Genomic DNA, 24474 nt, shown 5'->3' on the forward strand with positions numbered 1-24474 from the left:
TGGGCCATCATTGTATTTCTTTTCGATGAAAAAAGTATCAGAAATTATCAGTCTAAAATTGATGTGCACAAGATTCAAACCGAGAATGTGGATGCCGGCGGCTAATGAATTATCAGGGATGCAAAGTTTTGCAAACCCAGAGCTTGTAACTGGGAATCAGTTTGCAACAGGCAGTGCTTATAAATAAATGAGACACAAGAAATGAGACACAAGAAAGAGGGAGAAATTGACAAGAAAAAAAAATATTAGAGTTATTAATGCTGATTAAATATTAAAAAAAAATAATTTTCCTTGTAAAATGAATATTGATGCCCTTTTCAATTTTCTTTTTAATTATATGATAATTGAAATGGATGTTCGTACGAATGGTAGAACAAAAATTCTATTTTTCTAGTTTAAATTCACTTTTTCTATTCATGTATTTTGTTTTCAAAAAACATATATTTATTATTAGAAATATGGTTTATTATTAAAAAATATAAGAAATTAAAATAAATATTCAAAAAATTCTAATTTTTTTTAAATGGAAAAAAAATGTATCTCTTTAATCAAAACCCCTTTTCTTATTCATGTGTGTTTTTTTTTTTAACAAAAACATGTAATTGTTTTTTAATAAAAACTTATCATAATTTTAAAATCAATTCTCAATAAAAAAATATGAATCAATAATTTTTATTTGAATGTATAAAAAAGTGTGAAAAATTGTATAAAACATTTTACAACAAAATATATATTTTATTTTACAAAACTTTTAAAAATACATGCATATTGGATTCATATATAATTATTTAGAAAGTAATTATCGTAATTAAAAACTTTAATAGTATTTGAGTCACATAATTATTTAAATAAGGAGAGTCTAATTATAAACAAATGTAAAAAAATAGAAAATGTAAAGGATCATTTTTTTTTAAAAAGGGCAAGTGTGCCTACGGTGAAAGGACAACCCAGCACCTAGCCTAAAATTTAAAAACCTTGCTTGCTTGGCCTAGAAAGTTAGGCATATACTTGATTATTTTTTTTAAAAAAAAAAAGTACAGATAATTTATTTATTAATTTTTTTTAATGAAAAGGATGATGGATTATCTAATTACACTATTTCCCAACTATAAATGAGGCATGGTGATTAAAAAATTAAGATTTAAGAATTTGGATGTTAAAAATTTATATTTTAATTATTCTTAACCCCAAAACATGAAAAATAAATAAAATATTATAAAACACTATTTATAATTACAAAGCACATTTTAACCAAACTAAAAATAAAAAATCAAATAAAAAGTTTGTTGAAATCTGATATGTTTTTTCAAGCGTTGTTAAGATAGAAACCATCTTCATTAAGTTTCTCTTTCAAAGATGAACCTATAAACACTAAAATTATAGTTATTGGCAGCTATAATTTGACCACATGTGAATTTTTTCTCTTAATTTTTTTAGCGACTTTCTTTCTAGTTTCATAAATGAAATGTAAAAATAAAAAAGACAAAGGAATATGAACCAATAATATAAGAGATAAAATTTAAAGGATTAAATTGAAATTTTTTTTATTGGAACATTTTGAACAATGTAAGTGGAAAAAGGCTTTTTTTTTAACATGTTAATTTTGGCTATTGTTCTATTTTTTTTTAAATAACACAAAATTATATTTCATAAAATCAATCTTTAATTTAATATTGGAATATTCTTTAATCAATCTTTAATTATATTTTAGTAAAAGTAAAAGTTTTAACTACAACCTGAAAAGTTTATACATGTATTCAAGAAAATAAATTAAGAATTGCATGTAACAATAAATAATAACAAATCTATTGATTCCAACCAAAAATTAAGTATGGAAGTTGATATAAAGATGCTATTTTTTAGAAAAAAAAATGAAATATTTGTTTCAGTTTGAAATTAAATCTCTAAAATTTTAATTGGTTTGAATCAATAAAAATGAATTTTGTTCTATCAAATCAAGCATTAACTTAATATTAAAATTTATTTTTAAAACTATGAGAGCTCCATATAAAACCAACTGAAATAAAACATCAAACCCAATTCCAACCCCAATCCAAGTCAAGTAGTCAACTTAATATGAAAAGATTAAATTAAATTTTTTTTAAAAAAATCAAGGGACAAAAAAAATAAAGAAAAAGAAAAAATTATTGAAACTATTACAACCCATAGTTGATTATCTTTTTTTTATATTGTATTTCCATTTTTTTATAATATTTCTTTTGTCTTGAATTATTTCAATTATAATTTCAAATACTATCTCAATATTAAATGAATATCAATTTTACAAAACCAAACTATAATTATTAAAATATAAAGAAAACAACTCAATTTTTTTTTTAAAAAACAAAGAAATGGATGCAAGAGAAAAAAAAACCCAATAAAAAATGATATGAACGAAAAAAGAAGATTTGAGATGGTTCACTTTCATAATAATCTAAACAATATTTCATGCTTTAACAAACGTTAATTTTATATATATATATATATATATATATATATATATATATATATATATATATATATATATATATATATAAAGAATAAATTAAAAAAAAAATCTCTCGTAAGTTAATCCGTCCTAATTCTGCGTACAGGGATGGATAGGGGATAGAAAGGAAAAACGGTAGATGTAAAGTGTGAATAGAAAACAGGAATTATAATTATAGGAACAAATAATAAAAGGAAAGAATATGCAGAGCGCGTACGCATCCGGTTCCTGGATACCAGCTCAAGCTTGTGTAGAACTCCGAAACTCGAAGGCAAAGCTAACAACTGAAACCTATTATTGTAATTGCTTTGACAATACAGGCGGCGGCGGCGGCGGCGATAATTCAAGATTTGCATTACCAGTACCAGGAATAATAATAAAGACAGCAGCAGCAGGAGGTCATGTAAAATCAATAACAAGCACTTCAAACCCTTTTGTGAAGCACTGTCTCAAGCTCCAACAAAACTCCTCTTATCGCCACTCTCATGCTTCAGCTCTTGTTGTGGGTTCTACCCCTATCAGGTGGTGGTGTGATTTATTTATTTTTTGAATAAATCATTTTGGGTTTCAAAGTCACGTAATTGTAAACACAAATGCTTGCTGGTAGAGTAATCGATTATTATAACAATGAGTCAGTGACGTGATGTGAACAGGGAGATACACAGATCTCAAGAGTCCTTGCAAGAAAGGACCGTTGAATTGGAATATTTACTTCTTCTTGATGAAGTAGAGGTCTCCCAAGTCCTCGACGACAAGTCCTCTGCTCGTGTTGTGCGTGTGAGCTCCGTCGTGATGAAAAAGCTTTCACTGTTGCAATCTACTGAATCTGTTGATGCTATTGCTCTCATGAAATTTCCTACCACCTATTTTGTTGTAGACAATCATCAAGATTGTAGCCGGAAATGGTTCCCATCTCCGCACCGAATTTTAGTCCTCGAGGGAATCCAGGTTATTCCACTAAAACAGTTGTTACTTTTGTATCTTTCTTCCCTTTTTTCCCTTTATGAATGTGATTAACAATTGTTATTAAGAAAGCTATACAGAGAAGCCATCAGGAAGATGGTGACAATTCCAACCATAAAACATCACCAAAGGGTGACAACTGATTCTAAAGTTACTTGCCTTACCTCTCATCTTTCCTTTGCCTTAATGTTATCGTCTTAAGATATGGAGCCATTGGCTTGTATTCCGCTCTTTGTACTGATCTTTCTAGTATTTCTGTGAGACAATCAATGGCAAAATGGAAGCAACAATTGGTAATGTGAAACTCTTGAACTATATAGAACATTGACCTCAAAAGCGTTCACCTAATATCATTGAATATTTAAACCACTTGGATTGAATGAACATATAGCTTTACCTTTTGTACCAAATTAAAGATGTAAAATAAACACGAGCACTTTTTCGACAGTGTCTCTTTTTAGTTGATTGATCCTCTTTTAATAAATGGTATTAGATTATCAGGATCATACATGTGTTCTGAATTTGTGGTGGATTAATACGTTAGCGAGACATGATTTTTACATTTTGACAAACTTTTTTTTCACCAGTTCTTCTTGAAGTCCCTTGTCTTTTCCAATTACTTTACCATTTTCACTTTTGTTAGCGTACTTGATTAATAAAGTGGCCTCATCAAATTTTAAAATTTGCCTCTCATCATGTCAGAACATATAAAGTTAATCACATAGATAGATGGAATGCCTTACTGCCAGAATAAGCTCATTGCTTGGTGTAGTCTTTTGCCCTGCTCACTAATCCATAAACAAACAGCTGGTAAATACTAAGGGCCAATCAGTTTCTAGAGGTCACTCATTCTTGCGTTCTTCATTTCATTTTTCATATCAATTTCTGAAACTCAATTTTTAATATTGCTATGGTCGGATAAAAATGATGCCATCTAAACAACAGCTTCAGTGTGTTGACATAATGTTAATCAGAGCTATTTGTTGTGCAGTCGCACTGGAATTTATTTTACACCTGTGAACCTTTAAATTACTTTTCCTGTTGTTTGAGATGCTAAATTTTGTTCTTCCTTAGATGATGAAGTGAAAAAATGCAGTTTAAACATGATATTGTGATTTAGGAAATGATTTGAGGAATGTCATGGGTGTATTCATTACCAACTCCTTAGTGTCATTCACTGCAGGATCCAGGTAACCTTGGTACATTACTCAGATCAGCTTTGGCATTGGGATGGGTAAGCACCAAGTGCAAATCTCATTTATATCTTTTTTTTTATGCTTCTGAACCCTTTCTTTGAACCCTTCGCAATGTTATCATCATGGTGGACCATATATTTGAAACTTTTGAGAATATTTTTCTCTCTATTCACCTATTAGTTGCAATAAAATGGCTGTAGTCATTGCATTTTACCTATTCGTTGTCTGAACTGGAGGTAATATCATGCCTTCATGAAACGAAGCCTTTGGACAAATTATTACACCCTATGCATTCCATAGAATAGATTTTTCTCGTCCACTGCTTTCTCAATTCATAACTGAAAAACCGAAGGGCTAATATCGATGCTGATAGACAACAGGGTGGTGTGTTCTTACTTCCTGGTTGTTGTGATCCATTCAATAGTAAAGTCCTCCGAGCTAGCCGAGGAGCGTCCTTTCAGATCCCCATAGTTTCCGGCAGTTGGTATCACCTTGAAGCTCTCAAAGATGAATACCAGATGAAGATGCTAGCCGGCCATCCAGACTGTAACGACAAATCGACACCCGTGTCACAGCTATCTCAAGGGCTTGCAGATTGTTTTGCCAGGGTACCATTGTGCTTGGTTTTGGGTAGCGAAGGGCATGGCCTTTCAGAAAAAGCACAACGTGAATGTGAGCTTTTGAGTATACCAATGGCAGGAGAGTTTGAGTCTCTCAATGTCGCAGTTGCTGGAGGCATTTTCTTATACATGTTACAGCCGAAAAGCCGAAAAATTGTTTAATGGTTTTATTAGTGATTTTGTTTGAAGTCAAAACTTAACTAGTTACATAGTGTTATTAGATGAACAAATTATTGTTGAGTAGTTGAGGTTTTATTGAAATTAGACTCTAAGTTTGAGCTTCTAAATCCTATATAATTTTATATTATGGTGATGATATAGCTTTGGTCCCTGTAATTTTATAGTATAATTCCTCCTTTTCTTTTCATAATTTTTTTTAATATAGCGAGACATGTTATTTGTTCCGTAGAAACTAAAACTAAATAGAATAAATATTAAAAAAACATAAAAATTTTGAATAAGGACAAAGAAGTCATCTCCTTAATTAAAACCTTTTTTTATATTTTTAACGTAATTTGTTTTTGCAATATTTCTTTTATCAAAATATTTATTTTTTTAAATAACAGTTAATTAGAATCATAAAAGAAAGTTTACGTGATGGAAAAACTTATGTTTTTTGTACTTTTTACTCGAATATATTAGAAAAAAAAAACAATGGAACACCTTTTGAAATATATTTTTTAACTAATCATTTGATTACAAAAACTAACCTTCACAATCAAGATAAGAAATGGAATTATGGAACCAAAAAATATTTTTTTCATTGAAACCTTCTTTTGTGATTCATATATTTTTCTTTTTTGTAATGTAAGTTAAAATTAATACCTTAAAAATAATTTTATATATTTTATTTAAATGAATTCAAATTAAAATTAAAAAAAATAAAGGCTCATAAAAAATAGCCTAGCAGCTTTGGCCTACCAAGCCACTTTTTGATGGCGTACTTCACAATGATATGAATATATTTTTAAAGATTATGATTCATTTTTTAATTGAAAAATACAAAGATGTTGTTTATACTTAATAAAATAAATTAAAAAATATATTAATCGATAGGATAAGAAAGCGTTGTTAATTCAAATTTAAAATTGAAATTGAAAGCTAATTTTTTTTAAAGCAAAAGACAAATGAGTAAACAAATATTTAACCCACACTTTTTTTTTAATTTATACCTTTTATTTATTTTATCTTAAAAATTATTTTTTTATGAAGAAAAAATGATTTTATTTCTATAAATACATCATGCAAATATGGTTTATTTTTATCAAATATGAAAGGAAACTATTCAAAAAATAAATTAGAATAATCTCTTTATTATAAAAATACAAAAAATAACAAATATTTCAAAAAGGTGAACCAAACAATCTAAAAAAAAATAAGAAAGATGCTCTTAATTAAAATTTAAACAAAAAAACTAATAAAAATTAGAAAATACATAAGAAAAAAAAGGATGATATTAATTAAAAAAATTAAAAAAAAAATGCAGCTAGGCATGACCAACTATCTAAGAGCCCATGCACGACCTAAAAATACATGAGTTTATGAGAGACCATTTGAGATCGAGACATTGAGAAAGTCTATAAAAACTTTTAAACCTTGTAACAAGGAAGTTAAATCTACTATGATAGTCAAAGATAAGGAAAAATCTTTTGACATCAAAAGAGTTGAAGACATCTTGGAGCAATTGATGTCCAATGGTAAATTAAGTTTTTTGGTAATCGTAAAATCTACACTACTAATATAATTGAGGGAAACAATATTATAAGTGGCATGAATATTGAAAACATGACACTAACAACTATGTAGTATTCAGAAACCAAATTTACAAAGCTATATAATCTGGACGCGTCCATTTTCTAAATAAAAAAAATAAAGGTGGATGATTTTTTATTTTTTAAAGTCATTATAGCAATGACTATCCCAAACCTGATTAATTCCTTAGGAAGGGAGAGCTCCAAAAGACCAAGGTTGATTAACCTCAATAAAAAATGGAGTTGGTCATGGATACTAGTACTGAAAAAAAAAAAAAGAGTAGACATACCATGAAAAAGCTAAAATGATGGTTTGACAAACCTAAAATATACTTATTAAGTGCCCTACATGTTACATGACTTTTTCTAAAAGTGAAAACTTCAAGGGAAATGTTGAGCAAATATTGCCTCAGTAACAAGTCAAAATGTTTAAGCCTAAAAAATAGCTAATAATGAATGACACATGCATCAACTACAATAAAAGTCATCCCAGCTCTATAACGAGAAGAATGATGGTCTAATCAGTCACCACCAATATTTTCTTGATTTAGAAAAGAGATGGAAACATGGGTAGCTGTCCAAAGTTTAGTTTTGAAGAATACAACTTAAATACTTAAGCAAGGGGAGAACATGCTTAACCATACACCTTGAATGGAAAATAGGTCGTGGATACTGCAATGACCAACAAATTAGTCAAAAGAATAATCATAGACACCGATTTATCTTAAAAAAATTTTGTTGTTATAAATGATATTAATCATATTGTTATTCTTAGTACTCCTTTCAATGATATGATCACTCTTTACAAAACTAGCAATGAAAGCATTACTTCAAATATCAATGGCTCAAAACATGTTTTTCCATTCCTAGAAAAACCAAAATTAGAAATCTTAATTTAATCATAGCATATTCTGTTCATACTCATCAAATAAATAATTTGATTTTTGAAAATCAAATTTAACTCATGCATCTCAATCAAGATGTATTTTTACAAAAAAATAAAATAAAATAGAACAACAATTACAAAATCCTGTTTTGCAAAAAAGAATTTCAAATTTTCAAATCAAAATTGTATCAAAAATTTGTTCTGATTCACTAAATACTTTTTGTAAAAGAAAACAACATATGGTTGATCTCCCTTGTAATGATAATTTTAATGAAATAAAAATGCCTACAAAAGCCATACCTATTTAGATGAATGCTAAATTAGAACAACATTGTAGACTTGAAATCCAAGATTTACAGTCTATAAGTCTTATACAAAAATCTAGATCACCTTGGTCATGTGCGACTTTTTATATTAACAAAATTTTGAAATAGAAAGAGGCATATCACGTCCCGTCATAAACTACAAACCTTTAAATAAAGTTTTGAAATGGATTAGATATCCAATTCTAAACAAGAAAGATTTGTTGCAAAAATTACAATATGTATTTGTATTTTTGAAATTTGATATGAAATCAGGTTTCTAAAAAATATAGATTCATATAAAAGATCATTATAAAACTGCAAATCTAGTTTCTTTTGGTCAATATGAATGAAATATAATGCCATTTGAATTGAAAAATGCTTCCTTGAAATTTCAAAGAATCATGAATGATATTTTTAATTCATATTCAAAATTTTGCATAGTTTACATTAATGATGTTCTTGTTTTTTTTCAACTCTAAAGAACAACATTTTAAACATTTACAAATGTTATTTTATCTTTTAAAGAAAAATGGATTAGTTGTTTTAAAATCTAAGACTTCTCTTTTCCAAACTCGTATTTGTTTTCTTGGTCATTGTATTTTTCAAAGAGCAATCACACCTATAGAGAAATCCCTCACCTTTGTCAGAACATTTCTTGATAAAATCCTTGACAAAAACCATTTGCAATGATTTTTAGGGAGTTTTAAGTATGTCTTAGACTTCTATCCAAACATTAGTCGTCTAACAAAACCACTACATGATAGGTTAAGAAAAAACCTTGTACTATGGTCTGATGAATATTTTAGAATTGTTAAAAAGATAAAAAAAAAATTAACTATAAGAAATCCCTTGCTTACACATAGCCAATCCCCTTAGCTCCCAAAATAGTTGAAACAGATGTTTCAGAGTTAGGTTATGGTGGTATTCTTAAGCAAGTTCAAAAGTTTAAAGAACAAATTCTTTAATTTACATTTGCACATTAGAATGATAGTCAAAAGAATTATTCAACTATCAAAAGTGAAATTCTTTTGATTGTCATGTGCATTACAAATTTTTAAAGTGATTTGCTAAACCAAAAGTTTTTTTAGCGTATTGATTGCAAATCAACTAAAGAGGTTTTACATAAATATGTTCAAATTATTGCATCAAAACAAATTTTTGTCCGATAGCAAGCCATACTTAGTATTTTTTATTTTGATATAAAATTTATAAAAAGAGATACTAATTCTACACTTGATTTTCTAACTAGATAATTTATCCAAAACAAGTCCCGATGCCACCAAAATCCATAGACAAAGACAAAGCCCCACAACAAAAACTTGAATCTCCAAAAAAACCAAGCCCTTCAAAACTCCTTTGTCCAGCAATTTCTTCTGCAAAGCCAATCAAATCATGAATTGATATTGTAACCGAAGAAGAAGTAGCAAATCATTCTTCTCAGGTACAAACTTGAGTCGATTCCCTTTCAAATTCTCTAGAACTGCTTCTGGCTTTATAAACTATAAGCCAGAAATCCTCTTAGAAAGGTAAATATTCTCAACCAATTTCTAAAACTAAAGCAGGATCTTCCTCTCAAAGACCGTGCTTCAATCTTTTCAAAACTCTCAAATTGATTTATTTCAAAACAAAACAATTTCAAAAGAAAAATCTTAATAAAATGTAAAACAAAATTTCCAAAATGTTGTCTATTGAAGACGGATTTTTTCATCCTAATCCTTTAATAGCAGCTTTAAAGAATTTTTCCTCCGGACTAGAATTATAAACCATAGAATTTTACAAAACCCCAACCTTATTATATGACAATCCTTGAAATAATAGGATCAACCAAATTTAAACACTTCATGCTTCAGCAAAATCATCTTGAAGCTGCCTATTCTACATGTATTATCCAAAAACTTTTTCACCCTTCTAATTGTAAACAAGCTCTTCACAAAGAAATTCTTTTTCTAGTAAGTTTCCACTACATAACTATTCCCGCTCCTACACCAATTGGAATAACCAACGAGTATGATTTAATACTTTCCTTCTCCAAAACTCCAAAGGTAGTTATTTTTGGCTATTCTACTTTAACAACTCTATAAATACTTTAAAATTACCTAATTGATTTCGCTAATGTAGGACTATTTTGGTCCTTTATATGACCCTTTTCAACCTCATCCCATGCTTGAAAATAGTTTCCTCTTCTTCAAACAAAATTACAAAGCCACATAAAGTGAAAAACGATTTCCACCACTTCTCCTTTTCTGTTCAAAATTCTTTATCCCTTAGGTGTGCTCATGGTATTTTGATTAAAAAACTTTGCACGGATCCCCCATTTTCATCAGAAAATTCAAAGTTAAATGATGAGACTTTTTTTGTAGCAGAATCCAAGACTTCCAAACATGGACTTAAATCCTTATTCTAAGTTTTTAGCCAAAAAATCTCATGCTTTAGCCCATCTTGCTATAGCAAAATCTAAAAAAGAGTATTTTGAAATGATAAAGCAGCTTTAATGAATCTATTTTCTTTTTACCTTCAAAATTCATAATCAGCTTAGAAGATGAAAATGAAAATGATTGTTTTGACATTCTTTTTCCTATACAAAAACCTTAGGGATTTTTGTGTGTGCGCGCGCTATTATAAACAAAAGAGTTTTTAGAGGCAGAAAATATTTATGACTCATTTTTTATGTTGTTCTCCTTTTATCAAGCCTATCTTTTTAGCCTTTATGACATGTCCATCTATGCCCATTTTCTTCTAGCCTTTTTACTCCTAGTCCAAAAAATTATGTTGGCACAAGAAAACAAAGTTTTTCTCCACTTGCAAATACAATAAATCACTCCTAATGGTGGGAGACAAGGCAGACAACTTCATTTAACAACCTTTCAAAAGACCAATAATTACAAGACTTTGTAAAATTTTAAAATTTTAATATTCCCCTCATAAATATGTGACTTTTTCTTTGTTTAATGCAAACAATTTTTTTAGATAACTTTTTAGCAGAGAAAACCAATATGTGTAAGAAAAAAACACATCATTTTCTCCATATCTTTGTATTACCTTCATCAAAATTTATATCTCCTGTATTTACCTTAATATAAATTTCAATAAGATTTCTTCAAATTTCAAGCTTTGTTTTATCTGCTTTTTATATTCTTGTATTTATAAGTATGCTTTGTGTTTATTAGATGATTTTTTTATTATATAAAAAATTATTTGTTTATATATATATATGATATAAACTGTAATTTTTTTAAATATACCACCAAGTGTAAAATATATTAAATTATAAGATATCCATGTAATTTTTCTAATATAGTGAATGTCGTAATAATTCTAGTGTATTTTTGTAGTTTACTTAAGGTTGTTTATTTCCCAGAAAGTGGTTTTCCAGAAACCACTTTTCAAACTTTTCTATGTTTGTTTGTTATTAGAAAAGTTGGTAAACGGAAAACACTTTCCTGTCAACGGAAAACACTTTCCGGTCAATGGAAAATTTGGCTTGGTTTTCAGGAAAGTATTTTCCTTTTATTATGGACGGAAAACACTTTCCGGAAGTTGTGAAAAATTTAGAAATGTCAAATTATTTGCTGATTATATCAAATCTGGTCCTCAAACTTTTAATTGCTATATATATTTTGTTTTGAATATTTATTTTTCAATTTCATCCCTTAGAATTTAATTTTATATTAACTTTGGTTCTTATTTTTATAATTGTTATTTGCTTTTCTCTTATTATTTTTTAATTGAAATTTTTTATCTATTAAATTTGATCATCATTCTTTTGATTGTTACTTATTTTATTTGAAATAATTTATAAAATTATTATTATTATTATTTTAATTTCTTCATCTTTTAATTTTTTAGATTTGATCTATATTATTTTGATTATTATTTATTTTACTTCAGATAATTTATGAAATTATATTTTTTTTCAATTTCATTCTCATTCAACCTTTTAATTTGTAAGATTTGTTCCTCATTATATTAATAAACTTGAAAAAAATAAAACATTAATAAATTATTTTCTAGCTCATTTTCCATGACATAACTAAACACTGAAAAATATTTTTCAACTTATTTTTTATTATATTACCAAACGTTAAAAAATAATTTACTTTTCTAAAATTTATTAAAAAAAATTTATTAAAAAAAATTATTTTCTAGTAAACATTCTTAATTACAATTTACTTAGTTTTTAGTTTGAAGGTGTGATGGTTTTTTTATCAAAGATACAATATTTTTTAAGTATAAATAACACCTTTAAAAGCTATAAAAACATTTTTTTATTTTTTTATTAAGAAGGAAAAACCACTTGACGTTTGGCATGTAATTTGAGTGGACGCGGTGAAATAAATAAAACAGGTACCCAATTATTAGCGCAAAAAACCCACAACAGTCCACCGATCTGAAACTTGAGTGAAAAACCCAAATCTCCCACCACTGGCTCCTACGGCAATGACGGCCGGAAAGCTGTCCCAACAATTACAGCAACAGCAACAAGTACAGCAATCCATGTGTTCTTTGAAAGGATCCCTCCGCACTCTGGCAATCCTAACGCTCGTCTCTTTCACATACCTTTCTTTCAATTCTCTCCATTCCTCTTATTTTTCTTCTTCTTCTTCCATCTCTGCATCTTCCGTTTCTTTAGCGCCGGCGACCAAGAAGACGACTATACTGGTTAAAGATTACGACGACGACGAGATATCGGATCTGTATCATTCGCCACGTGTATTCAAATTGAATTATGAGGAAATGGAGAGGAATTTCAAGATTTTTATATATCCAGATGGAGATCCAAATACATTTTATCAAACACCAAGGAAATTGACTGGCAAATACGCGAGCGAAGGGTACTTTTTCCAGAATATAAGAGAGAGCAGGTTTCAAACACAGGATCCTGATCAAGCCCACCTATTTTTTATTCCCATCTCCTGCCACAAGATGCGCGGCAAGGTCTTCTTTTTTTATTTATTTAGCAATTGCTGCTGCATCTGTCTGCATTTATCTAATCATGCTCTCAGCTTTACCATAGACTGACTTTCCTGCCTGTCTTTCTCTAATTCTCAGTATGAATTTTATTAAACATTTATTTGGTTACATTTTCTTCACTACAGTGTGTTACTGGAATTGTTACCCACCTATTTTTCTTGATATTCTTCTTTTGGGCACCAACTGTAAGTGTGCCATCAGGCTACCTTTCACGCGCCGAGTCTGAGCCCCTTCCCTGTCGATTCATATGCAGGCCATCCATGACAAATTATTCTTCGCATGGCCCCTTTTGGATTCAATCCTCGATGATAACATGGAGAGCAACCCACTTACAATAAATCTTTCTTCATATTTTGACTGATAAGCATTTGATAGATAAATATTGCTTTTCCAAGTGAGGAAACCCTTTGTTGATAATGGCTCCTATTTTCCTTTTTATTACTAACCCAATAAATTAAAGATGCCGCATTGCATTGTTGGTTGTTCTGATTGATGAAGTTGCTTCAAACCTGAAATTCATTGTTCTGTGCAGGGAATATCTTATGAGAATATGACCATTATCGTTGATAATTATGTGGAAAGCTTGAAATCCAAGTATCCCTATTGGAATAGAACATTGGGTGCTGATCACTTCTTCGTCACTTGTCATGATGTTGGTGTAAGAGCCACTGAAGGAGTTCCGTTTCTCATAAAGAATGCAATCAGAGTGGTGTGCTCCCCTAGCTATGATGTCGGGTTCATTCCACACAAAGATATTGCTCTCCCTCAGGTCCTCCAGCCATTTGCCCTTCCTGCTGGAGGAAATGATGTAGAGAAGAGGTAACAATAAGTGAAAAATGTTGACTTATTTATTCTGCTAAGCTTAGGTTTTATATGCTCTGTTTTTTAGGATTTGTAAAGGCATGGTTGTATCCATTTTTCTGTAGACTATGAAGCGTTGTTGCATTTTGCATGAGCATCATTGTTTTGTTTGCAAAATAGCAGTCATTTTGATGATTGATTATGGACAACTAAAATTGAAAATACAGGATATCTCTTGTGAATCTTGGGGCTTTTTTTATTTCTCATTTAACATCTTACTGTACATTGAGGACATTAATAGAATTCAATTTTTCTTTTTAAATGGACTCATAATAATAATGTTTAACTCTTTAGCTTTCACATCCTTATTTCTGTGTTTTTATTTTGTGCTTCCCAATGAATATTAGAAGCTCACATGCTCCCTATCACCGAAGAAAAAAAAAAAAACAAGCCCAAATGTATGGCGGTTGTCATTTATCATTGACAAAGGTTACATGCTGGAAACTTATACGGAGTGTGTACTTGTCATTGTGTCCATGTTCATTCCATGAAAACAACTTTCACAATTTTTTGATTGACTCATTACCTGATAAAGTTGCTGTCAATTTAGATAGGCATATGTGTAGATAGATGTTGAATTTTTTTTCCCAACTGGATAGAATTCACCCTTGAGTTCATTTGCTTTACAGGACAACTCTTGGTTTTTGGGCTGGCCATCGAAACTCTAGAATTAGAGTTATACTAGCACGTGTGTGGGAGAATGATACAGAACTAGATATTTCAAACAACAGAATAAATAGGGCTACTGGACATCTTGTCTATCAAAAGAGGTTTTATGGATCTAAATACTGTATATGCCCTGGTGGATCTCAGGTTAACAGTGCACGCATAGCTGACTCAATCCATTATGGATGTATTCCTGGTAAGTGTTACAACTGTTGTAACTTTTTTTGATAGCCAAGAATGGGTATAAATATGTTTGTATAATTTCATATCTCAAGTTATGAAATTAAAGATTTTGATTCTTTAACAAGGTCCCTTTCATTAAACTCCAACTTAAATACCTGGAGAATATGGTTAAGCACCTGAAAAAACTAAAAACTAAAATAAAAATGAATTGAAAACAAATAACATACAAGAAGGAAATTTGACATGTATTTGTTATTTTAGTCTTACTCATTTTGTGCATGCTCATATTCTCTTAGTATCTAATTGGGGCTTAGCAATCATGCTGATTGCCCCTGAATTATGATAGAAGGAACACCTTGCATGATGCATGGAAAAACTTTTTTTGGTATAACAAAGGACAAATGATTTCTTAGCATGATTAATAGTTCTTTATATATGTGTGTGTATGCGTGCGTGGAGTTATTTTTTGAATTTCTTCATTTAGATTGCACAAGTGAGGCACCCCTAGAGCTCATATGTGTTAATACACCTTTTGGTCTAGCATAAAACTAAATCCATTCTTCTAGCATCAGTACTACTCCTAACTAGTATTTTCTTAGCTGGACAATTGTTAAGTTGCAGTTGGATAATTTCTTGGGATTACTTGCAAGATGTCAGAAACTCCATAACATGGTTTTAAATCATGGTTTCAGTCCTGGATTCATTTGCTGTTGCACGGAAGCAGGCTGTTGCGGGTGTTATGTAATATGCTCATGGTTATAGCTTTGTACCTACAAATATATTCATGAAATGCCTAACATACTAAGGTCGGTGTTTATATAGATCAATATAAACCATTTGATTGTCAATAAATAACATGCACTGAGGAAAAAGATAAATTTATAAATAAAAAAATAATTTCTCAAGTGTAATGGTTGTTCCTCCTATTTCAGCTGTTACAGTCGCAAAATATAACGGATAATTAATAGAAGGCTAAAACTCTGTTATGAAACGGCTATATGTTACGCAACGATAGTTTATTTTAGAACCATGCTCCATAGTTATGAAGCTTCCTATAAACACAAACATTTTTCATGCAATTTTAACTGTTGTTCAAAGAGTTGGTTGAGAATCACTTTCCTTGAATACTTCTGTCACTTCTCTTGCAGTAATATTGTCCAACTATTATGACCTGCCATTCAATGACATTCTTGATTGGCACAAATTTTCCGTCATACTTAAGGAGCAGGATGTGTACCGACTCAAGCAAATTCTGAAGGACATACCCGACAATAAGCTGGTTTCACTGCATAAGAATTTAGTGAAGGTAGAGCCCTCTCCGTTGCAACTTAAAATGTGATTCTTTTTTTGCCAGATTATGGATTTTCGTTATGACTCAGCAACTTTGAACTTCTTCATAATGATTTGCAATAACTCAGAAGCACTTAATGTTATGTTTATCAGGTACAGAAGCATTTCCAGTGGAATTCGCCCCCTGTCAAATATGATGCATTCCATATGGTCATGTATGATCTCTGGCTGCGCCACCATGTGATCAAATACTAGCTGTTCAAGGGGCGTGATTCCAATTGTCATCAGTAGTATATGCTCAAAACCTTTCATGCTTACAACCCAAAGCCTGTACATTGTCACATACAAAACGTCCTCCATGCCCCTTCGAGCTAGGGAATTACTTTTAAGGTTCCAAATTCTTTTTCTTCTTTCTGTCCAGCACTGGATCTATTGTATATGTTTCTGATTCATGATTTCCGCTAGTTTTTTTTATTTCAATTAAAAAAAATTAGATATTTACAAAATTAAATATTATATTTTTTTGAGAACGCGATAACAATTTCAATCCTTAATCAATCCTTCAGATAAATTATAAATTTCAATTCTTAATCAAGTTGTATGTGACAACTTTTTAAATCAAGTTGTAAAAATTAGCCTTTTTTTTAATCAATCAATAAAAATTTTTTTGTTTATAATTTATAAATTAAATTAAAAAATAAATAAATTGATAGATAAAAAACTACTTAAATATCAAAACAAAAGGCTAATTTTTACGGTTAAAGCAGAAGATAGATGCTCAAGCAAATATTTTATATTGATTGTCTTTTTTATTTTTTATCCTCTGAGCGATGATATTAATTAATATTTAAGTAGTAAAAAACCTAATTAAAAAATAAAATAAAAATGAGGCCAAGTGCATATAAACAGTTAATTTATACTTGTTTGACTCGGGTGGGCCGCTTCAGACATTGAGGGGCCCGACCTTGACTTTGTTAGAGACCGGACCGGGGCAGGTCTTCTGAACAGGGTGATCGGGAAGCCCGGCGTCCGGTCAGGTCTAATAGGGCCGCTTTCACGTATAAACAAAATAAAAAATAAAATAAAAACAAATTTCCAAGGGATCTTTCGAAAGTTTGCTTCCACACGGCTCCACGCGCTAAGTCTATTTTAACATTCCTTTAATCTTGGTGCGCATGCTGTACAGGTCATATGACCGGATTGCCTGCCTCTCTTCTCTAGCCTAGACTCTAGAAGAGAGAGAAGATGGTGTCGCAGACGATAGATTTGTTAAAGAAGGAGCTTCCTGTTGAAGAGGGAAGGCTGCATCTGAACGGAGATGGAGCTAAGACTACTGGTCTGGTCTTGGTCGACCTTGTTAATGGCTTTTGTACTGTTGGCGCTGGCAATTTGGTAATTAAACAAACAACCCAAGAATTGCTCTTTTGCTTCTTCTTCTTATACTATTTACTTACATATATGCATAGACAGAGAGATGTCTCAATTTGTTTTGTTCTGTTGAGGTTGTGTTATGTTGTTTGTGATTATTTAAAAAAAAAAAAAACTGTTTTGGCAGGCCCCAAAAGTGGCAGATAAGCAAATATCAGAAATGGAGGAGGAATCAGCGAGGATTGCTAGATTATTCTGTGAAAAGAAATGGCCTGTTTTTGCCTTTCTTGATACCCATCATCCTGATATACCCGAGCATCCTTACCCTCCTCATTGCATTCTAGGAACTGATGAAGCAAATCTTATTCCTGGTAGCTACTGTTTCTTTCTTCTTACAATAAAAACCGTACTATTCTTCTTCTTATTTATTTATTGAATGGATGGTATTCTATTTTTTTTATTTATAGCCCTTCAATGGTTAGAGAATGATCCCAGTGCAACTCTTCGCCGCAAGGATTGTATTGATGGATTCCTTGGTTCAATTGACAAACATGATGGTTCCAATGTCTTTGTTGATTGGGTTCGAAATAATGACATCAAACTTGTAAGCAGCAACACTCCTCTTTTCTTTTCCTAAAATTCTATTTCTTGTCTCTTTTCTTTCTTTAAAAATCAATGGTGCATGTTTTCCCTTTGGAAGCTACTGGTTGTAGGGATATGCACAGATATATGTGTCCTGGATTTTGTTTCTTCGGCCTTATCTGCCAGAAATCGTGGCTTTCTTTCTCCTCTAGAGGATGTGGTTGTGTATTCTCGTGCTTGTGCAACCTATGATCTTCCACTTCACATTGCCGAAACTCTCAAAGATACCATAGCACACCCACAGGTACACTTTGAATTATTTAATCATCGGTTTGCTTGCTTTGATTCCCCCGCCCCCCCAACACCCCCCCCCCCCCCCCAACATGTTCCCTGTTTTGATTAACCCTTGTGGTGTACTTCAATTTAGATTAGCGGGCTAGCCAATTACCATGATGGGCTGGGTTGTGTATACCGAATGCAAAATTTTCTAAAAAGTGTAGATTATTGATCTCAGACATGCCAGTTTTGTTAGTTGGCTTAATCTTTTGGAGGATCAGGTTCTTTGATCAATGGATCAAATCAAAGAACAATTTCATTTTCTTTTATTATTTAATTATTTTTATTGTATATTAGTTGGCTTAATCTTTTGTTTTTTCTTGTAATGATATTTACTTGAATTTGCATCTTTACGGAAAACAGACATTACATGCTTTTCCCTATGCATTGGTGAAATATGCAATCTTACCCCATTTCATTTTATTTTATTTGTGTGCAGGAGCTGATGCATCACATAGGCCTCTATATGGCCCAGGGAAGGGGAGCTAAGGTAGTATCAGAGGTTTCTTTTGGTGCATTGCCATAGCCATTATTTTAGCCCAGCTATGCTTTACATGTTCGTCGGATAGGGGTAGCCAAAAGAACACTATGTATCTAGATAAAGGTTTTTTATATTTGGGCTGCCACTCAATAATTATGGCATAGGTATTGAAATTAGTTGAATGGAAAACAAGATTGTCACATGCCCCTGTGTTTCTTGATTATGTTTTGCCTGGTAAATTTCTGTGCAATTCTAAATGACAATGTATCAGCAGGAATGTTCTTGGCCAGTGATTTCGTAGTTGGTTCTGTTTCAATTGTTTATCAACGAAAAAAGTGTCCTTTCCATGTTTCGATTCATGAATTATATAGTATTGAAAGGGATATAAACTGGAATTTGTGTGACTAGGCTTCGCATCCCTTTTCAGGAGATCAGCAAACCAAATTTGAATTACAAGGGCACTTGACAATTCAGTAGATTAAATTTGAGACTTCCATCTTGAACATCTCGTGTTGAAGTTTTGGAATTGGTGGGTGGAGATTCAGGGGAAGGGAGAGTTACTTACCCCTGCAGTTGAGCCTGAGACGCAGTGAGCCTTCCCATAATTACATTCAATTCATGCTGCAGTTCTATAGAATTGCATTTTCAGGACTGAATTTACCAGAATTTTCAGCACGGCAGTTAATTTCCTCTGGAAGGACAGAGAACCAGGCCAACACGTTCCCCATCAGAATTGTTCAAAAGGATGTTTCTCATTCCAAGTGTCAAGGATAGTTCCAAACTACGTGTTCTTTCTGAGGTTCAAGAGAAGGAAAAGAAAAGAATATATCATGTTCTTTCTGGCGCATGAATAATGGTTTTGATATGCAATAAATGGAAGATCAAATTCAAATAAATTCGTCAATTTCAAGTTCACATTTTGTCTGTAGTCGCACTACAAGCAATTTTTTTTCATTTTTTTTTTGATAAGGATGTGCCTTGGTTACAGACATTTAGGACAGCATATAACAGGAAAGCAAAACTTTCATAGAATTGCGCAGAAAAGATTTCTTGGTTGATTTATAAGGTTAAAATGCAAACCCACTAACAGGTTAAGTGAAATCAATTTGTTGAAGTATTCTTCTCGTTCTGATACTTTTGATTGATCAATAGTAAGCACCCGTAGTACATAGAAACCATACCTTGATAAAAGTTAGAACAGAGAAGGAAGCTTAGGCTACTGAAACAACAACAACAACAACAAATGGATTAGATAGAACTCAGCCAACCGGTTCAAATAGCACTAATTTACACGTTAGGTCCTGATCTTAGATGTCTCCTATTCATTGCAGGGTGCATGCGAGAAAAGATTGAATTCTTTTGCTTTTTGGGTTTTATGCCAAAGATGAACGACCGCAAAGGAACTCGAGATCGAGTTTCTGAGTGTGGAAGCTGGATATTTTGACGGTGCTTTGATCCGGAAAGCTTAAATTCCTCGTTCAATTTTTCCAGTGTTCTTTCAACTTCGTGTTGGAGTGTTGTTATGTGATCTAAGCCTGCCTGCAATTCATCTGCAACCTTGTTATTCTCTTGTTTCATGTTCAAAATCTCTCCTTGGAACTTAGCAGCTTGATAGCTTGTAAACCTGAACTCATCATCTTCAGCACTCTCCTTCAATACAGCTGTTATTTCATCTTGAATGTCGCACAAAGATGCAAATCTGCTCTTCACTTCATCTTTCAGTTGCATGCTTTTCTCTAACCAGACTGTCAGTTCAGTATGTATCTCTCTAAGGTACTTGTATAGAGGCCGCGCATCTGATTTCAAAGAATATTTTGCATTACTACTCCCATCTTGAATCTTTTGCTTTTCCTCTAGTTTGAACAACTCAGACTGTAGATCTTGAACTTCAGTTTCAAATTTCTGTATTTGTTGGAATGTAGTGCTGAACCTTAACCAGAAATTCAAGTTCTCTTCTAGAACTTCATCAATGTTCATCCGGAATCGATCTTCGATTTCTGAGGTGGTTTCTGGTTGGTCCATTAGAATCACATTGATGTCTCCTGTTACTTCTTGTTCTGTCACCATTGATTCTACAGGTTTGCTATCTTCACCCAAACCTGCTTGAAGAAGGATCAGCTTCTGGCGTAGAAATTGAATCTGTTCATCCTTCTTTGCATTAGCACTCTTCAACTCTCTTACCTGCACTGTTGCATCAAAGAGGCTATCTCCATTCTTCTTTTCTGCTTCAGTAATCTGCTTCTTTAATTCCTTGTAATTCCGAAGAATTGTAGTATACTCTGTCAGCAGTACTTTTTCTCTAGTCTCCATACCATTCATGAACAACTGCTTCCAGTCTGGCTCATCAACTAGCATTGTTTCCTGTTCCCATATTTCAACATTGAGATCATCCATCGGTGAAGGTGAGTCTTTCTTAGCAGTTTTTTCTTCAATTTCCAGGCCACTAAGTTCCTCCAGAGAATTGTTGAGGTCAATAGTTTTCTTGGGTTGACTTGAATTTTGCCCATGCTCTTTTATCTCTTCATCTTCTCTTTTAATCCCTGCAGTCTTTATAGAACTATCAGCATCATTCATTTTATCTTCTTGTTCCTTTAACTCCGCAAAGAAACTGGATTCCGCAGGATATTCCTTTACTTTCTCTGAAGAATATGAAACCTTGAGCTCGTGACGTGGCTTCAGATTTTGTTGTACCCCAAGACTCTCATCAGGATTTATCACTTCTTCTGATCCCTTGAAATCTTCATGGGATTTACCAACCTTGAGCTCGTGCATCTCTTTTGTCTTCACATTCTGATGTTTCTCAAGGCTATCATCAGGATTGAGTGCAGCTTCTTGTGATTCAACTTTTACCAGTGATCTGTCCCCTGTTTCAGGTTTGACCTCGAATTCCTCATCTGATTTTACAGACAGCAATTTTTCGGAGAGGTGGTCGATATTGGAACGAGCTTCAGTAAAATGTGCCTGAAGGTTGTTATTCTGGTGCTCAACACTCTGGTTTAGATCCTGGAGTCCATACAATTTCTCCTCCATTTCCCTAAGCTGTTCCCTCAAATCATTTTTGCCATTGAATAATATTTCCTTGTCTTCTTCTAAAGTTTGAATTTCTGCTTGCAGTTCATTTGTCTCCAACCTTAACCTCTGTATAAGAGCTGTCTGTGATGAAACTGAAGCTTCTAAGTTAATGATGTTGTTTACAAGTTTATCGATCTTCTCAGCAAGTTCTCCCATGGTGACACATGCACTAGATCCAACCTCGAAGTTTTCCTTACTCTTCTCACGCAACAACTCCATATCCTGTCTCTCTTCTGTATCACTGCTCACTCCTTGATATATACTTTCCAATCCTTCTACTGCTTTTAAAGGTTCATCTTTGGCTTCAGGATTTTCTGGATTGATCTCACCATGCAAAAACTCATCCTTGAGAGACTTCAACTTCCCCCGGGCATTGTTGATTCTTTCCCGCTCTTCTACTGCTTCTTCTGCAGATCTCTCTTGTCTCTCCTGCAACAGAGCCAATGTCTCTTGGCATGATTTCAGGGCTGCCGATGCGATCAATTTCCGAGCTTCGTTGTCTTCAATGACCATGCCTGCACCAAATTCATCTTGCAGATTACAAACCTTCTCCTGCATTTCCCTGATCTGAAGCTCAATTTCCCAATACTTGGCAAGTCTGCTGTCATAAGAACTCTTCACAAACTCCTTTTCAGTTTGTAGAGCCAGGATTGTTTTCTGAATTTTGTCAATCTCTTGGAGTCCCTCGGATTTGCTCAAACCAGACTTGGCAACTGTTGCATTCCTTGCTCCTTTCATCGACTTCTTTGATTGCAGCTTCTTTGAAGCTGATGTGATGATACCCTTTATATCTTTAGGAATCTTTGGGACCTTTGGAATATTTGCTTTTGAGATTTCTTGAAGCTTCTTTGCAAATTTAGATGGGGTCTCATCTCCATCTTCTTCCATTGCAAACTGGACTTGTTCTGGGAAAACATAAGCAATGGTATTGTTGGCATTTTGTAGCTCTGTTGATATGTGGTCATACCGTTCAGCTAACGCCCGATAAGCTCTGTAAGAGTCTTCAACGAAGTGTATCAGCTCTGGTCTCTTTTTGTAGTACATTTCAGCCCTCTTGGCAAAAGAGTCTCCATCTTCTTCAATAAGTTGGAGCACGTTTTGAACCTTATCTTCCATATCTGCAATTGAAGATTTGTGTTGTTAAGGCATGTTATACACATTGCGTTTATGCATGTTACGATCAATTGATTCATATATAGATGAAGGCATTTGACAAATTTATAAAGCAATGAGATGGAAATGAACTTCAGTAGTATCAGTTCCTCAGCAGAAGGTCCAAAATTATTTGAAATTGCCGGAAGAGGTCCAGAATCTGATTAAAAACGGACTAATATTGTGACTTGGTTTCTTTCAAGTAGGTTTTATATAATCAACATTATACTTTTACCATAGGTTACCATCACAAAATGAATAAACCTGGAAGTCATTGCCGTGCTTGACTTAACTGGAAAACTAAATGCATTGAAATGAGATCTTTTTCATGCATATGTAAGCCAAACATGCGAGATGTAAACCAATCCAGACTTTTGGGAAATATAGAAACTTGATCAAGCTGGTCTAATAGCGCATCTGGGCTTGGCCTTGCCTTTTTATAGCAAAAAAGAAAAGGAAAACAAATGTATTCTCAACTAAATTTGTTCTTCCAACAAGAACGAGCTTTGCAGAAATCAGATGGAGTGTATCATGCACGTAATGAATCGATAAGCATACGAAGTAGTCTAATTTCCTATTCAATCGTAAATCTCCCTCTACAACGTTTTGTTAAACCCCGTGAATAAAAAAATGAATGTGTGATTGCTACAACATGAGGTTTACAAAAGGCCCATCAATCCAATCACTAACATATTTAGTGAGAAACTAGACAAGAGTAAACACTAATAATTACCATGAAGATTTTGCTCGAGCCATTTAGATTGCTTTGTTCGGATGTGGCTTGCCCACCACCACGAGTAAGCATTGCTTGCAGCTCTCTGCAACATATTACTGTTTCTTTCTTCTCTCTTTTGTTTCTCCAAATAAAAAATTAATATGTTGGATCATGCGCAGCTTTTCTCCTTCTCTTTCTTCAACAAGGGACAGACCAAACTACATGCAATGCAACGCTGCAAGTAATTGCAGCCCTCCCCTCTTTCTCCCCCCCCTTTCTCTAACAAAAGAGCACAACAAGACATGGAAACCCGAACGTCGTACCCTTTTGTTTTGGAAAGACAGAAGAAGAGGGTTGTTGGTTGAGGTTTCAAAAGGAGAAGGAAAAGGAAAGGATGCTCCAACTACATGCTAATAATGAGATGATGGAGGGGAGCCATTCCCGGCTGGATTAGCTGTTGAATCGAGTTAAAATGAAAAGACCGAACGCCCAGCTGCCAATTTGTGATAGACAAGTGTAAGCATGGAATATGGATGGCAGGGTTTTTGCTTTTCCAGGGTGTATATAGGACACCTCCCTTTTCTTTTC

The 24474-nt window shown here is 32.6% G+C and overlaps 4 protein-coding genes across 5 annotated transcripts; 3 read left to right on the forward strand and 1 right to left on the reverse strand.

Annotated features, from left to right (window-relative positions):
• The first annotated feature begins 2571 nt into the window (after nt 1-2571).
• LOC133693457 (uncharacterized) lies at nt 2572-5583 on the forward strand. Its single transcript, XM_062114676.1, has 4 exons — nt 2572-3010; nt 3142-3436; nt 4635-4685; nt 5028-5583. Exons 1-4 carry the CDS (start codon nt 2691-2693, stop codon nt 5427-5429), a joined length of 1068 nt encoding a protein of 355 aa, XP_061970660.1. The 5' UTR covers nt 2572-2690; the 3' UTR covers nt 5430-5583.
• Nucleotides 5584-12558: 6975 nt separating this feature from the next.
• LOC133695492 (probable glycosyltransferase At5g03795) lies at nt 12559-16691 on the forward strand. 2 transcript variants are annotated; one of them, XM_062117507.1, is made up of 5 exons: nt 12561-13144; nt 13713-13999; nt 14671-14903; nt 16039-16196; nt 16334-16691. In XM_062117507.1, the coding sequence occupies exons 1-5, from the start codon at nt 12647-12649 to the stop codon at nt 16433-16435; spliced, it is 1278 nt and encodes a 425-aa protein (XP_061973491.1). In that variant the 5' UTR covers nt 12561-12646; the 3' UTR covers nt 16436-16691. The 2 variants fall into 2 exon arrangements, with proteins under 2 accessions (XP_061973492.1, XP_061973491.1); XM_062117508.1 differs by lacking the exons at nt 16039-16196; nt 16334-16691 and adding an exon at nt 15583-15989 and having other exon boundaries at nt 12559-13144.
• Nucleotides 16692-17128: 437 nt separating this feature from the next.
• LOC133695332 (nicotinamidase 1-like) lies at nt 17129-19263 on the forward strand. The gene is made up of 5 exons (XM_062117269.1): nt 17129-17572; nt 17736-17919; nt 18016-18152; nt 18249-18434; nt 18906-19263. The coding sequence occupies exons 1-5, from the start codon at nt 17426-17428 to the stop codon at nt 18990-18992; spliced, it is 741 nt and encodes a 246-aa protein (XP_061973253.1). The 5' UTR covers nt 17129-17425; the 3' UTR covers nt 18993-19263.
• Nucleotides 19264-20043: 780 nt separating this feature from the next.
• On the reverse strand, nt 20044-24405 carry LOC133695331 (protein NETWORKED 2D-like). Its single transcript, XM_062117268.1, has 2 exons — nt 23905-24405; nt 20044-23137 (listed from the first exon to the last, which is right to left on the reverse strand). Exons 1-2 carry the CDS (start codon nt 23996-23998, stop codon nt 20235-20237), a joined length of 2997 nt encoding a protein of 998 aa, XP_061973252.1. The 5' UTR covers nt 23999-24405; the 3' UTR covers nt 20044-20234.
• Between the last annotated feature and the right edge of the window lie 69 nt (nt 24406-24474).

The sequence above is a fragment of the Populus nigra genome, chromosome 5, assembly GCF_951802175.1.
Source record: "Populus nigra chromosome 5, ddPopNigr1.1, whole genome shotgun sequence".
In the NCBI taxonomy this organism is placed as follows: Eukaryota; Viridiplantae; Streptophyta; class Magnoliopsida; order Malpighiales; family Salicaceae; genus Populus; species Populus nigra.